The sequence below is a fragment of the Sinocyclocheilus anshuiensis genome, unplaced genomic scaffold (assembly GCF_001515605.1).
Source record: "Sinocyclocheilus anshuiensis isolate Anshui unplaced genomic scaffold, SAMN03320099.WGS_v1.1 scaffold115, whole genome shotgun sequence".
NCBI lineage: Eukaryota > Metazoa > Chordata > Actinopteri > Cypriniformes > Cyprinidae > Sinocyclocheilus > Sinocyclocheilus anshuiensis.
Genome location: NW_015548219.1, coordinates 1017058 through 1033317, shown reverse-complemented (window position 1 = coordinate 1033317; position 16260 = coordinate 1017058). Strand labels below are relative to the sequence as shown.

The following is a 16260-nucleotide window of genomic DNA, read 5'->3' as shown; positions in this document are numbered from 1 at the left end:
TTGTTTTTTTTTTGTACAATAAACAATTTTTTGGTATATAATCAAATTTTGGTCTTGATTCTAAATACCAACTTGATATCTAGCCTACAGTCTGGGTCCTGAAGCAAAACCGTCTGAGAGCCACAGTGATTTACAACACATTTGTTTTTTCTACAATACATGGCTTGTTATCTCCCTCTTGTGGTCACTCTTGACTAGCCTGACAGGAAATGGCATTAACATGAAAGCACTATGTACTTGCATTATACATAATACACAGCTGGATTTAGCGGTCTGTATTTCAACCCCAGCTCATTTAAGATTTTATGAACTCTCTCAGCAGTATAAGCGAGGCAATTAATATCAGCGGTAATCAGAGGAGATATATGCAGACAGGACACATTGAGTTACTAGAGACTCGTAGGGAATGGGAAGACCGGGTCTCGAATTTACAGCCACTGAGTTCAAACGGAGTTTCGTTTACGTTAATTAAAGTGCTTCACTTGAACTGTGACTCTGGGGAAAAGATAAGAACAGACACACACGCTGCCTCACATAAAATACTGCATAAAGAGCTTAGTTAATGTTTACATTTTGTAAGAAAGAAAAATAGCATCAAGTTGCTTCACAAGCCAGGTGCCAATAGCCCATATCAGCAACTCAGCCCACTACTTGGGTATTTTGTCAATGTATATTCAAATCATTTTGCATAGGCAATAACAGTGCAATTTTTAAAAGTTTTAGTTGCAAAATGAATAAAGTATGTGTTTATATAGAAATCAACTTTCAAAATGTTTCTAAATCTTTCTCTGTAAATAAATAAATAAATAATGCCAAGGCCTACTGCTGCAAGCACAGTTAAGATTTAAAGGCAGAAAACTATCCTCATTAGATTACCTCCTCATTAACTCTCATCTCACCCTTACTGGATGATGAAAGATAAAAGGGAAAATTAGTTATGACAGTGAAATTAATTTCTGCATTTCGGTTGCAAAACCTTCTGCTTTCATTGCTGAGCATCAGTAATTTCTCAAGCCACAAACCAAGCATCATGATTAACATCAGAGCAGAAGAAATTGGAAGGCTGCGCAAAATTAAAAAACAATCGTTTTCGTGGATGTTTCAGTTAATACTACCAATACTATTTTCCTGTTGATGGTGGCCATTGACCTCTATAGTACGGAAAAAATGGAAGTCAATGGCTACCATCGACTGTTTAGTAACCAACATTCTTCAAAATATCTTCCTTTGTGTTCAACAGAAGATCATGTGGGTTAATGATGAAAGGATTTTCTTTTTTGGGTGACCTACCCATTTAAGCTCTAAAAATGATAAATGATAAAAACGACCATCTACATAGTACATGTATATCTTCTGACGCCACAGTATACTGTAAGTAGATGACAAAGTTTGACTTTGCATGATACTTCTGTAAGGCATTTCTCCCTTGTTTTTGTAGCTTCCATTCACCACTAGAAGCTTACCCAAATATGATGACTTCGGCTTCTGAAAAACCCCATGTGAAAAGGGTCCAGTATGTCACAGTATTTCAAATGTAATGAAATTACTCCAATGAGAGCAACAAACACCATTTTTAGTCATTTTAATTCATTTGTTTTCGGAGCTATTTACTATTTAGGCCAGGAATACCCATGAAACTTTTTGGGCAGTCAAACCCATTTGACAAACTATTTACTTGAAGTACCCTCTGACATTTTAAGATGTCAGTTAATGGTCACAATACATGCAGGTAAACATAACATTTCTTTATTAAATGTTTTTTTGATTAACACTTTGTTAAAAAACAAAAACAAGTTTAGACTATTTCCATAATGTAGAACAGCAGAGCAAAAAAAAAAATGGAGGCAAAGAAAGCACACTACCCACTGTCCATAAACATGATTGATTGTCCCACACAATGCCCAGGCCTGAACCCTCAGTCATTCTTGAGACGTGGGACAAAACAGGTCCAGCAAGGGTAACAGTTCACCTCTGCAGAGTACATCAGTGTCAGACAGGCTCTGCTAAGTTTTAGTTTTAGAATATTTTAAATCCTAATGTTAATATTTCCTTTGTCACAGCCATGATATGTCAACACCATCTTCCAATTTCTGATGAAATTATTTGAAATATTTAGATAATTTTATTCTCCTGAAGCAGGTTCCAATAGCATCTAGCATCAAGAGAAAAAAATAAAATGCTAGTACATGAACTCCATTGGTTTTGTGAAAGAAATGGCAAATTTGTCAACACCGTCAGATGTCACCACCATAAGAGCTTGTGTTCCAATGATATATCAAAATACTTAAATGTGACTCTTGAATAAAAGCTTTATAAACAATAACATACTCACTGTTTGTTGTGTTTGTTTTAATACAGTAATTGACTGATTCAATGTATTTGATAGTTAAAATGACTACAAATTCAGGTTTTCGTCACCACCGTCAGATGACAGAACTGACGGAGTTGACACCGTCAGTTGAATATTTTGATAATATTTCATTATGATATTTTATATTTGTTGTGGAATTGTTGGTCACATGTGAAAGTGTAATCTGTGTGCTAACACGAGAATGTGTTTTGAAATGTTAAAAACATCTTGAATGCTGTTAAAGATAAAGTTGAAATTATATTACACAGTCCAACGTAAAAAAGCACATTTTGTTAAAAAAGAGAAAAGTTGGGAGGTTGTATCAAAGCATAGCTCAGTAGCTTAGTACATATAAGATACATAAATGTAGTTTCATTTGTCTGAGTACAAGGCTTTATTTTTTCAATTTTGCACCCTGTTTTGTCCCACTTGGGACATACCTGTCAACCCTCCCGTTTTTCCCAGTATTCTCCCGTATTTTACCATTCTATCCCGCTATAATCCTGTTTAAATATTTTCCCGTATTTCTCCCGTAATTTTAATGTTTCTCTAAAAAAATCCCACTGAACGTATTTTATATGTTTGCTACATTCGCCTCCGGTAAAACTGCTGTGATTTGTATGGCCCAAACCTCATTATATGAATAATCTGTCAACAAATTCCAAGGTTGCCCAGTTGCCAGATCTTGTATGAAACGCATCCTTTTCACACAATCGACACATACAAATTTCAACCCATTTGTCCCCTCAACTTGGCAACCTACAACAGTGATGAGTACTGCGGGAAGGAAAGGATCACACCCCCTCCCCCCTTCTCCCGTATTTTGGGACCCAAATGTTGACAGGTATGCTTTGGGATGAATTGGAATTGCTGTAAGCCAGACCCCATATGCCCAACATCTGTCCCTGACCTTACTGATGCTCGAGTCTAAACTGGAACAAATCCCAGGAGTCATGTTCCATCATCCAGTGGAAAACCTTCCAGAAGAGTGGAAGATGAAGGAAGCTCAACTCCTCAAGGAGCCCATGGTTTTGAAATCAACAAGCACATATGGGGATGTTGTTTGAGTGCCCACATAGTTGTAACCATAGATCTACGGCAAAAACGCTTTATAGCTGCGGAGATCCACTGAGCACATTCCTACATTTATTTATATACTGTATATAAAAAAAAAAACTATCTGGTGCCAGATCACTCTGCGTCCTCAGCACATGATTCAGTTTCACAGATAGCTTAGAGATGTCTAAATATAGGGCTGCAAAACCACAACGGGCTCATCAGATGCTTGATTTGCTTCATCATCATCAGCTGAGAGACGCAACGCCATTAGCATCTCGCCTAAATGAACTGCTAAATGAACTGTCATGCAGATGACGGCAACAAAGACACCAGACGCTCTGAAGCTTCACACAGTTAGACTTGGATTAGTACACTGCAAACTAGTCTGCTGCCTTTCAATAATACATGTGAAAATAATACATATCTAAAATTAAAAAAAACATCTTGTCTACAATGCTCATCAGTAAGTAGCCCAAGTAAAAAGAAAATAATTAATGCACAATGATCAATGTGACTACATAAATTACAAAATTACTGTACTTTGTGTAAAATGCCATATTTGCTAAATAAATGCATCCTTGTCTATACCATTACATATTTAATGCATATAACAAAACATAAGTAGATAAAAATGAATGCATATAAAGAAATGCCTAAATAAATGCATTATAGATAAAGAAATGCATAAATAAGTGAATATATATAAATAAATGCATATAGATAAATAGATGCCTAAATAAATTGATACAGATAAAGAAATGCATATAGTTAGATAAATGCATAAATAAATGTGTATACATAAATAAATGCATATAAATGAATGTGTAAATAATTGCATATAGATAAATAAATGCAAAAAAATTATTAAATGAATTCTCACTCTTACATTGCATGAATGACTAATAATAATAATAATAATAATAATATACTTACAACTGATTAAGTGCTGTCTCAGTTTTCTAATCAAAGATGATTTGGAAAACGTCCACGGTTGGGTGACCTGTGCAGGGGCCTCAGGTCCAGACGTTTCTTCCCGTGTGTCTTCCATGTTCAGCTTGCGTTTTTGCAAAGAGAACCTGGCTAGAAAGAAACAAACTGGCCTTAAATCAGATCAGGGGTTATGACCAAGTACACTTAACCTCTGTTGCATAGAAACCTCTCTACAAACCGTTCCGAGAACATATCATTCGAAATTCAGAGCGCCAGCGGTACGTCATGTGGGTCAGATTTTATTGCTTGGCAACAAGTGCACCATGGGTAGTGCAATTTACATAAAACCAAGCACTGTTGGAAAGTTTACAGTGATCTTCAAATATCAGTAGGATTATGGCCTTGCTATTTTAGGGGGCATTTGTAATGTCGGGATAACCCATGGGCTGTCCTGTGGCCCTCTTAGTGGCCAGCTACATATCTGTGGTGCATAAAGTTTAAAATGATGAGGGACATTACCATCTTCTCATCAGGGTCATTCATCAAGTGGAAACTGCATGAAATGTAATGCCTACGATGATGATCCATCTTTTACCAAAAATTGAGATTGATCAGTTCTGAATGCTTTTGAACGCTTTTATATTTAGCAGCCAGATCAACAGACAGATCTAACTATATAGATTGACAAAAATGCAATATTTTTGCATATAAAGTTGATATAAAAGTATAATCTGCACACATGCAGATATACATTAAGATATTATAAACATGAACATTTTCTGTAAAGCTGCTCTGAAATGTGAAAAGTGCTACACAAATAAATCTCACTTGACATGTACAAATATTATTTAATCTATATAATCCTCTCTTTTGGCACCTGGCTTACCTGTCTGGTTTATATGGCACTTATTCAACATTTAAAATGAGATATGTCTCACATTGCATGCCATTTAAGTCCTAAACCTTTTTTTTACCCCAGCAAAAGCTGCTGTAAGCACTGCAGTAAGTCTGTGGCTTTATTACAGTACTACGATTTCATGATCTGACTTCTAATGACCGCAGCATATGTGGTCAAAACTCTGCCTGTCTTGCATTAATTAACGCAGTCAAGATCAGCACATTTCTCTACACTTAAAGAGCCTTTGGTCCCGGATTAGGTTTAGACAACTAATGGAGGATACTCCCTTGGTGATTTTGAAGATAGAACATAATTAATTATGGCCACCAATGAAATTCAACCATCTCTTTAGCTAAACCAAGGACAAGGCAGTGGTCTCAATGCACTGGCCCAGAAAATGCATTCAGACTCAAATCGAAGTGAACTTGATCGTATTACACATGGTTTAGCAGCACAGGGACAGACTAGAAAATTCACAGGCCCAAGTGATGAACCCAGAACACCAAGAGATGAAATGCCAAAGAGTTATCATTTGCAGAGAGACCATTAACACAAACTGTGGAATAAAAATAAAAATCAGATAGCAACTAAAGACTCGTGAGTGATAATAAACTAATATGTCTAAAGAAAACTAAAAACTAAATTAATATTATAAATATAAAACGGATAACAGTTTAACCTAAAATATTGATTTTAATTAATTAACCTAATATTACGCAAAAAAGAGAAAAAATCTGCAGTATATTACTAGCAAGAAATGAAAGTTCAATAAATAAATAAGGCATTTTCTTGTATGATCTATCTTGCTCAGCGGTTTTCAAATTCACAGACCCTCAGTCCACAACAGGCACAATTTAAGAATTTTAAGATAGATAGATAGATAGATAGATAGATAGATAGATATCTTTAAACATTTAAATACATTTCAGAGTTATTTAAACCCATTTAGGCTTTCTAACAGTTACAATATAAAAGTCAGTTATTTAATTTTGGAAATAACATGTTAAAGTATCACACTCAGTATAATTGTGGTTTTCATAAATTAAAATATGACTTTACAATTTATGAAGCACAAAAGATCCCCTCATAAGGATCATTTTATTCCAAAAACCTTCAAAACACTTGCTCTAGCTAACACATTAACAAATACCTTCAAGTAGGCTATGGCCTGAAGCAGCATTTTTTTTTTTTTTTGTAAAGATTAACAATACTAAATGCAATCAATATAGATATTATATGCGTTTACTTCAGCAGGGTCCATCAAACATTGAGTTTGCATTAGAACATGCCTACATCTATGATCAGATGTGTAAACAGTGCAAGGTTTATGTTATGTCTTATGTGTTAGCTATGAATAGAACAATCCCACTAGATGGAGCTAAAAGCATTGCATTTAAAACATTCTCGATTTACAATTGTTGCATTCATACATGGAAAAGGATCTATAGATTGTACTAATCCCATTGCCTTATGAACAAACAACGGTGCGCTAATTCAATAATAAGAATAAAATACGGTCCTTTTTAATTATATTTACAAAGAATGGCTATTATTCAAATACAATTATATATTTGCCAAAATACTGCTAATTTGTGTGAACATCCGTCTTTGTAGCAATTTTAAAAAGCGTATGTGCACAAAAAGTCATAACACTTCCCTGCTAATTGTTGTGATGCGCTGTCATCGCCTTCCGCGACGCTCCTCCCACTATTCCGCCATTGGCTACTTTGTACTGAAAACAGCGCAGACTTTCAGGTTCGAACGTTCCTATTGGCTACAATTTATATTTGCATAAATTCTCAGTGCGTGATTGGTCAACGGCACGTCAATCAACCCGTTCCTCTGCTTTTGGATATTACCTCAGGAGACTCCACAGTTTTTCATTCAGTGAGGACTGAAATGTGAACAAAGTAACACAACCAGACAAGAGACAACCAGACAATAGGTGAACAAAACTATGATTCCTTCCCTAATTCCGAAACCGCACAACGTCAGGATTTCTCACTAGCGCCCAGAACACTGTAAGTATGCCATGTCTTTCTAAAAATAGTCTTGTATTAGAGCAAAAACAAAAAAAGCTTTAGATGAATAACACTCTAACCAACATCTGCACTGTTCTTCCTGTTTTTGTTAGAGCTGGAAAAGCCAATACACTCAGTCAGGATTAGATGTGAGCTGGATAGGGATTTGTGACTACCTCTCGCTTCTTCCAGAAGGAGAAATGGGTATAGGAGAACAAATAATGATCGCTTACAGGGAGAGCAGCGTCTTTACGTGTCTCTAATCGCCAGGAGTTTGTCAGGCTTTCTTCTGCATGTCAATACACGGAGTTACGACTCTCTGCTAACAGCGTTAGCTCCTCTCATTCACAGTGTCGTTACTGAGCGGTCGGCATAAACATAAGCGCAGCTTAATCTGTCATTTTTGAGATGTTACTGTGGTTATTTTTATCTTACTATTACATTATAGTAATAGTAAAAAATACTGGTAAAAAAATGTATAGCCTGAATGCACTGTAAGTCACTTTGGATAAAAGCGCCTGCTGTATGCATACATTATTATTACTTATTATACGTTATACCTCAGTGTAAGTTATCCATTTAATCAGGTGTCTCTTTACATTGTTTAGCGCACTAGCGAGCTGGTTAACTGTATCTTTAGTTGGTGCGCATTTCTGAAGTCTCGTGGCGCAAAAAATAGTCGCCGTTTACTACGAACTTGCCAATCTTATTGCTTATCTGCTTTTTAATTCCATATTGGCTACACTTGTTAACGTACAACCACTTTTCATAGTGTACTGAGGCGAGGGGTTAACTGAGGGAACGACGGACAGAATATTGTGTATTTTTTTTGTTTTTTTCCCACCCAAGCCCGAACCACAGAACACCTGCTCCTAGAGAACATTTTTACAATAAAACATGTGTTTATACGATATAAAAGTCAGGACATTGCGCTTGAATGTATCATCTATGGCCTCAGGGTCCATGTACAATTTGAAGGTCATTCCAGTTATTTCTGCATTGGTCACAGTTCAAGTACTAAGCAAACGCCTGTCTAACCGCATATTGGCTGCTGCTTACTTTTGCAAAGGTTTCATGACACTAATATTACAATTATATTTGCCTTAATTACTCACCTGGTACGTTAGACTACCAATGGTTCTACATTTTGTTCCTGTAACATTTTGGATGTTTAACACCTGATTCAGCTCGTCAGCTCATTTTTAGAGGTTCCATGTCCTTAAATGGGTGTCAAATAAGGGAGATGCCCAGATGTGCAGTTCTGGGCGTCCTTGCAGGGTTAAAAAAATGGTACTTTATGTTGTAATAATAAATAAGGAACTAAACGTAGGAAGGCTTAACATGCTTTCACTAAAGTTTTTTTTTTCCATTTCAGCCAAAATGGCCAGTTTGGCCACACTACTATAATTTTCTGTAACAATGGCAGCGAGTACTGTCTGTAGCAACTATTCAGTGAAGTATTCAGCAAGGATATTTTAAATGAATATAGCATTCCTTAAAGGTGTCATATGATGCGATTTAAATTTTTCCTTTCTCTTTGGAGTGTTACAAGCTCTTGATGCATAAAGAAGATCTGTAAAGTTGCAAAGACTAAAGTCTCAAATCCAAAGAGATATTCTTTATAAAAGTTAAGAGTCAACCACGCCTACCTAAAACGGCTCATTCTAACACGCCCCCACGTGTTTCGTTGTGAAAGCGAAACTACTTTGTTTGGCCTTCCAAAAGAGGACACGACTAGAAATCAGTGGTTAAGTTGTATTTACAACACTGTTCCAGAACAGTTTAACCCAAATATTCAGATGTGTACAGCCCATTTTATGGAGGACTGTTTCCTGGTCCTGGTAGAGTAGACTACAATGGCGGCTGTTCTGAGTCACAGACTGCAAATTCTCAAGCCCGCCGCCCGCCGTTCCTCACTCAAATCCGCCGCTCACTCAAGCCAGCCTCCGCTCACTCAAGCCAGCTTCCGCTCACTCTAGGCCGTCGGCCGCTGCTCATTCTAGCCCACCATGTGTGACGCTGTGTGTTTCGTCGTTGCTCCGGCCTGACAGGGCATCCCAGTATAGTAAGGGGCGTAACATTTCCGTCACACGCTTGAGGTATTCGGCCAATCACAACACACTGGATAGCTGGCCAATCAGAGCACACCTCGCTTTTCAGACCGATGAGCTTTGAAAAAATTTCAGAAAGACGGGGCATAGAGGAGAAACCGTAATGTACAGTATGTGGAAAATGTGTTTTTTTTAACCTTAAACCGCATAAACACATTTCATTACACCAAATACACCAAAATAATGTTCTTTTTAGCAACATATGACCCCTTTAAAAAAAAAAGAGGGGTCAATACAAAGTTGTCCATTTGTACTGCCTCATTAACAAGTTGTACCCCTAAAGGTAAAATTTTTGTAGTTTTTTTTAAGCCAAAAGACATTCGTTATAGTGCCTCACATGGCAGCTCACTGAGCATGGACTGTATTACGACATTTCGGAAGACGTAGTGCATGAAATCGAGCTTGCGCAGTGCGAAATGTCTGCATCCACGTACTTGTGTAAAATATATTTTAGCCTGAGTGCTGATAGAAGTGCTTAATCCTGATGATTGACTTCATGCAGGCCGGTGATTCTTGGAGCTTTTTCAAATCAGCGAAGTTGCCAGCTTTTGACTTTCCGCAAACACACAAAAAGCACCTCCCACAGTGCTCCCATTGCTAACTGAAATACAGCTCTGGAATACCAACATCCTCAGTGAAAAGAACCTGGAAAGGCTATTTAGTCAGAGGAGTCTAGATGTTTACACAGGAAGAACATTCAAAGAAATAAAGACCTTTGTTCCTCAGCCTCTCAGTGGCATTGCAATTAAAAGGTGTCATTCATGCTGGTGAGAATATCTGCATGGATAGGTAGTTAGTTTATTCACATTGAATGATTCAGCAACTTTGGCATGGCTCATGCTGTTGTTGAGTGATGGTTACCATGGGTGATGGGATGAACCATGCAGGAACTCCAAGGCAGTTTCACCTTGCAAGAAATGACTGGAGAACCTCTTAAGTTTTCTTATACTGTATGTGGAAAAAAATCTCTCTCTTGCATTTTCTGTTCCCTGGCCCCATAAAGGACTCTGTTGGCCTGGCCTGTTGAGGGGACGCAGAACAATGCAGACCCCCCCTCAGTTCCTCACTGTCAGTGCCTGTGCGTGGGTCAGCAGTTTTTGCCGTTGTAAGTGGTTTCAGACACCTGCTTACTCCCTTTTCTCTTGTTCACCCATCAACAGCCCTGCATCCTACCCCTCCAATACCAGCCTCCCAGCTGCCCTTATCCCCCTGCATAGCTTTCTGCACGGATAGCTGTGACCTTGCATCCTTTGTGGTCAAACTCTTGCATTGTGATTCATATCATCCCGAGATTGTGATCCATAAAGACCCCGCAGATATTTGTGCATGCTTGCACCCCTCTCTCATCACAACCTCAAATTGTTTCAGTTAAAGAATCCAGTTTACATGCAAGCGCATCCACTCACACAATGAGCCACTGGTAACATTGAACCTCTGCTTTTGAAACCTTAGTTTTCACACTTCAGATAACGAGCAAAACTGTCTGGATTTCACCAAATCATGAGCTGCAAGCCTGACCAATCAGCAAACCATTTTCTTTGCTTTTCCAATTGCGTTTCTGCACCGTAAATCAAGTGCCTAAATTGCCATTTTCTCATTAACACTCTTAAAATGTGAAAAACCATTTTGTTTTTCATGCTGTTGATTGCATTATAACTCAAGAATGTTAATCAACAAACCTGTCTAATTTACACAATCTGCACTTTCTTGATTATAATAGGAGCTTTCTAGTTTTGCCGCATTGCACGCAGTGTATTACAGTTTGGACTAGTTGTCGTCACCCCAGTTATGCGTTGAATGAACATGTCAGTGATTTGTAACAATGTTTACTGTTAAAAACCTCAAGTAAATTTACTGATACAGGTGCATCTCAATAAATTAGAATGTCGTGGAAAAGTTCAACCAAAGACTTAAACTACTTAAGTCTGTGTGCATTGACGAGTTTCACAATTTGAGTTGAAATACTGAAATAAATGAACTTTTCCATGACATTCTAATTTATTGAGATGCACCTGTATAAGAGAGAAAGGAAAAGTTTAATTTAAAGTTAATTATGAAGACATAATTGTATTACTTGGAAAAACTGTGCTCTACACAAGATCGATAGAATCATAACAGAATATAAATAATTAGGTTTCTCAGTTTATTATAGATGCTATCTTTTTAATTCTTGCATTTTTATTCCTCACAAATGTCTCACATTTAATCTAGTAAAACTACTATTGATTAGTGTAGATAGGATTCTCTTATGTTTGTTTTCTTTAGGTGTTCATTTTAATGATCTGATTGGATTTCTTGCATAGTTATCTCAAGGTTTTGCCAAAAACAAAGGATTACTGACCTATGAATCTAAACTTTATCACAGTCTGTCAAAAATGTCTAAAATGTGAGAATTAGAGAGTTGATTAATTGTGCACTTTGTGTTGGCTTAACAGTGTAAAGAAAGATTACAGTTCTAAGATCCTCTGAACAAAGTACAGGGAACTCAACTGTTGAAGTAAGATTACTGAAGGAGCTCTGAATATCTAGCAAATGTCAAGCAAAGTTTTCTTATGAAGAATGTGAAAATGTCATTCAGGCAATACATTTTCAGTCTCTGGACATTATACGCAAGAAAAAAAAGCTTAAAAAGATTTATCAGCCATTTCAACACAAACACTACAACCACATTTAAGTAAATGCTAATCATCAAAAAGTCCAAGACCAATAGTTATGATGTCTGCAGCTGAAAAAAATGTGGCACTAGTTGGCTCTAAATTTTGTTGATACAGCACCGTACATAACCACCTTTTCAGTGGTGATTTTATTGCCAAGCATACACATGTACAGCAGTGAGTCATTCTCAATACTGAAAATACCTTTATAGAGCACTTGCTAACTTACTTTGTTGTGCTTTTGTATTTTCCTAGTTCGGGGTATTGGAACCAGTGAAAATTTGGACGTGCTGGAAAAGATGTCAGTCAGCGTCCATGAAAACCGCAAGTCCAGGACGAGCACAGGCTCCATGAACATTTCGCTCTTCCACAAGCCGTCACATCCAGACAGTGTGCTCACCCACCTCAATACATTGCGCAAACAGTGCATGTTCACAGATGTGACACTATGGGCAGGCAACCGCTCCTTTCCCTGTCACAGAGCTGTGCTTGCTGCTTGCAGTCGCTACTTTGAAGCCATGTTTAGCGGTGGCCTCCGTGAGAGCCTTGACAATGAGGTTAACTTTCGAGACAGTGTTCACCCAGAAGTTCTGGAGCTGCTGTTGGACTTTGCTTACTCCTCACGTGTCATCATCAACGAGGAGAATGCAGAGTCACTTCTCGAGGCTGGAGATATGCTGCAGTTTCATGACATCCGTGATGCAGCAGCAGAATTTTTAGAGAAGAATTTGCATGTGTCAAACTGCTTAGGGATGATGCTGCTTTCCGACGCCCATCAGTGCAAGCGCCTTTATGAACTGTCGTGGAGGATGTGCCTCATCCACTTTGAGACTCTTCGAGACACTGAAGACTTCTGCAGGCTCTCGAAAGACAAGCTTTTGGATCTCATCCTTAGCGATGAGCTGGAGGTTGAAGATGAACAGGTTGTGTTCAATGCAGTCATGCGCTGGGTTAGGTATGACCTAGACAGCCGCAGAGACTACCTTCCTGAGCTGCTGCGAGGACTACGCCTTGCACTGCTACCCTCAGAATGCCTCATTGAGGCTGTGGCATGTGAGGAACTTGTGATGTCAGATAAAAGGAGCCGACAGATTGTCGATGAGGCCATGCAGTGCAAGAAAAAGATTCTGCAGAATGACGGCGTTGTCACCAGCCCATGCGCTAGGCCTCGCAAAGCTGGGCACACGCTGCTCATTCTTGGGGGTCAGACATTTATGTGTGATAAGATCTACCAAGTGGATCACAAAGCAAAAGAGATCATCCCTAAATCAGATCTTCCTAGTCCCAGGAAGGAGTTCAGTGCATGTGCCATTGGCTGCAAAGTTTACGTGACAGGAGGAAGGGGGTCGGAAAATGGAGTGTCGAAGGATGTTTGGATATATGACACGGTACATGAAGAATGGTCGAAAGGTGCCCCTATGCTAATTGCTCGTTTTGGACATGGCTCGGCTGAACTTGAAAACTGCCTGTATGTTGTTGGGGGTCACACTGCTATAGCAGGTGTCTTCCCAGCCTCCCCATCAGTATCTCTTAAACAGGTTGAGCGGTATGACCCCCTAACCAACAAATGGACAATGATGGCACCACTTAGGGATGGTGTCAGCAATGCAGCAGTGGTCAGCGCCAAGCTAAAACTCTTTGTGTTTGGTGGAACCACCATACACAGGGACAAGGCTTCAAAGGTCCAATGCTATGACCCTGTTGAGAACCGTTGGACTATAGCTGCCGAATGCCCGCAACCCTGGAGATACACCGCCGCCGCTGTCCTTGGCAGTCAGATATTCATAATGGGTGGTGATACAGAGTTCACTGCAGCGTCCGCTTACCGATTTGATTGTGAGACCAATCAATGGACGCGTGTTGGTGACATGACTTCTAAAAGAATGAGCTGCCATGCTGTGGCCTCTGGTAATAAACTCTACGTGGTCGGCGGATACTTCGGTACACAGCGGTGTAAAACCCTGGATTGCTATGATCCAACATCAGATAGCTGGAACAGTATCACTACCGTGCCTTATTCACTGATTCCAACTGCATTTGTTAGTACCTGGAAACATCTTCCTGCCTAGATGCCTCTGATTGAAGTGTATGGATCTGATCTGGGTAAGTTTTTGGCTTTTCTCTCATTTTTGATGTACTCCAGTGAGTTTAAAGACTGTATACTAAATGTATTATTCTTTCTGAAAGTGTAAGTATCTGTATTACCTTATCTGATCTATACACACACACACAACCAAATCATTTTGTATTGTAGGTGCTTCCTTTGAAAACTGCTTAAATCATAATTCTAAGCAGAGGAGCAACTGAAGTCAGCAGGCTGTCGACATTGACACATAAACAGTGATTTCTGTCAAGATAACTGCATGCCAAAATACTAAACTCGGCTTGGCAGCCTTCTTTGAAAGCAGCTGAGTGCTCCCATCTTATTGAGGGTTTTGAGAGTGGTTGAGCAAAGAGAAAACTGGCATGTTAAACCATCTGGATGTCTAGCAGTATTATAGAGCAGTGGCTGTCATTGAAGGGCAACTTCAAGAGGGTTGACGGTTGAGGCTTAAACATCTCATGAGTTCTTACTTCGGATCAGAGTGATGCGATGGCTATTAGGTAGAGTGAGAGCACAAAGTGGCTTAATCTCTGTAATTACAGACTGCAATGAGGGACTCAATGTGGAGAGATTTAGGGAGAGGGTGCTTATTGTTGCTGGAACAGATGTCACAGTGTTTTGTTTCCCATCAAATATACCATATAAAGCTCTTGAAATTTTGACCACTGAGAAGTTTCAACTGAAAATTGTTTTATGTTATGTTTTGCTGAATATTTTCAGTGGCCAGAGGCAGGGGCGCCGCTGAAGGGGGGGGAAGTTAGGACGATTCTAAGGGACCACACACTTTTGGGGCCCCCAGAGATCTATTTTATTAGTAGTAACAGTAGTAGTAGTAGTAATGTAATATAAATTATAAATGTATCTACCAAAGAGTTACAAATAAAACAAAATTACAGCTTATTTCTGCATTTCCAGCTAAATTATCTCCCCCCATTCACTGCATGGTTTCGTCCCGTCCTACGTAGCCTAGAGTCACTGAGTGAGATCAGATGGTAAACTGTCAAATTAGAGATGTCTTCGAGTTCGAGGGGGGGCAAACCGAACCGGACGATTTGGTCAGTCGCACTTTTAAACACATTTTAGTTTTGCTATAGAAAATCTACAAATTTATACTCTGATTACATAGAGCAGCAGCAGGAAGCGTGTGAGGTTGTCATGGCAACCAGATACACTGCAGGCAAATTATTATTTAATTATTTTGCCACCGTCTGCCACACTAAACTTAGCAATAAACACGTTGAAAATAATACACAATAAACATGTCTTTCAAAACGATCTCAAAGGAGGCTTTTATTAAGCAAATCAAGGAGTGAATTACTCATCCACTGTTAAAAAACAATACTTTAGCTGGGTTTCCACAGGCAGGGTCACAATACAATACAGTGTATGAAGCTAAAGGTTTTTGGGTTAAGGTTCATAATGTAAAACATTTTTAACATTGTCTGCTGTATGTGCATAGGTAGCTAGCAAACAAGTAATACAGCTGTTAAGCTAATCATATTCTTTCATAGGGCCCAAAATTGCTAGCGGCGCCCCTGGCCAGAGGACAATGTGAACAGAAACAGTTTCACAATTGGAATGCAATTGTAAATTTGCAGAATTTGCATTCCCCAATTGTGCATTGAAGTCCCTATGCCCAGAAGCAATCAGTCTCTTTGGCTGTAGGTGCATTAGTAAAGACCTATTTCATTAGAGGAACTATTTCTTATGTGTGAAGGCAAAAAAGTGTGTTACTTAAAAGAGCCTACCACATTTGTTTTAGGAATGGAAAATGCATTGCCATCTGTTGTGTATTTTTGACAAGGTACAGATGTGTTATCAGCCAAATTTCAGTTTTTAAAGTTATAGATTTACTATACAAAAATTATAATGGAGTCTCTCTATAAATATACAAAACAGAATTGTAGTTTTTCCAAACAAAGACTAATTTGAAATAATATTTGGCTAAAATTTCAGTGCATCATTATACAGTATTTTACTATTTTTTATGTCTGCTTTAAGTTTTTAATAAATTATAATTATTTCACTCTCCAAAGAAACAAGAAAACTCCCATTTATTTCCATTTATAAGCTCCTTGGCATGCTATGTTACTATCAAACAAAAGCACGAGTATATAAATGTAAACCTATCAT

General features: G+C 38.4%; 2 protein-coding genes across 7 annotated transcripts in view; one reads left to right on the top strand and one right to left on the bottom strand.

Moving 5' to 3' along the window:
- LOC107654140 (cytosolic carboxypeptidase 4-like) overlaps positions 1–16260 on the bottom strand; it is a 227408-nt gene that overhangs the window by 171538 nt on the left and 39610 nt on the right. Inside the window, exon 2 of the mRNA XM_016441082.1 lies at positions 4343–4489. Coding sequence (XP_016296568.1) covers positions 4343–4457 — 115 coding nt within the window. The 5' untranslated portion in view covers positions 4458–4489. The remainder of the gene's footprint in view (positions 1–4342; positions 4490–16260) is intronic.
- LOC107654141 (kelch-like protein 25) overlaps positions 7103–16260 on the top strand; it is a 46816-nt gene continuing 37658 nt past the window's right edge. For 2 of the 6 annotated variants that reach the window (XM_016441085.1, XM_016441084.1), the window contains exons 1-2: positions 10411–10474; positions 12279–14126. In XM_016441085.1, the coding sequence (XP_016296571.1) occupies positions 10411–10474; positions 12279–14092 (1878 nt within the window). In that variant the 3' untranslated portion in view covers positions 14093–14126. Of the gene's footprint in view, positions 7259–7380; positions 7408–10372; positions 10475–12278; positions 14127–16260 lie in introns of those variants that run through there. The other 4 variants (XR_001630306.1, XM_016441087.1, XM_016441086.1 and 1 more) reach the window with 4 other exon arrangements.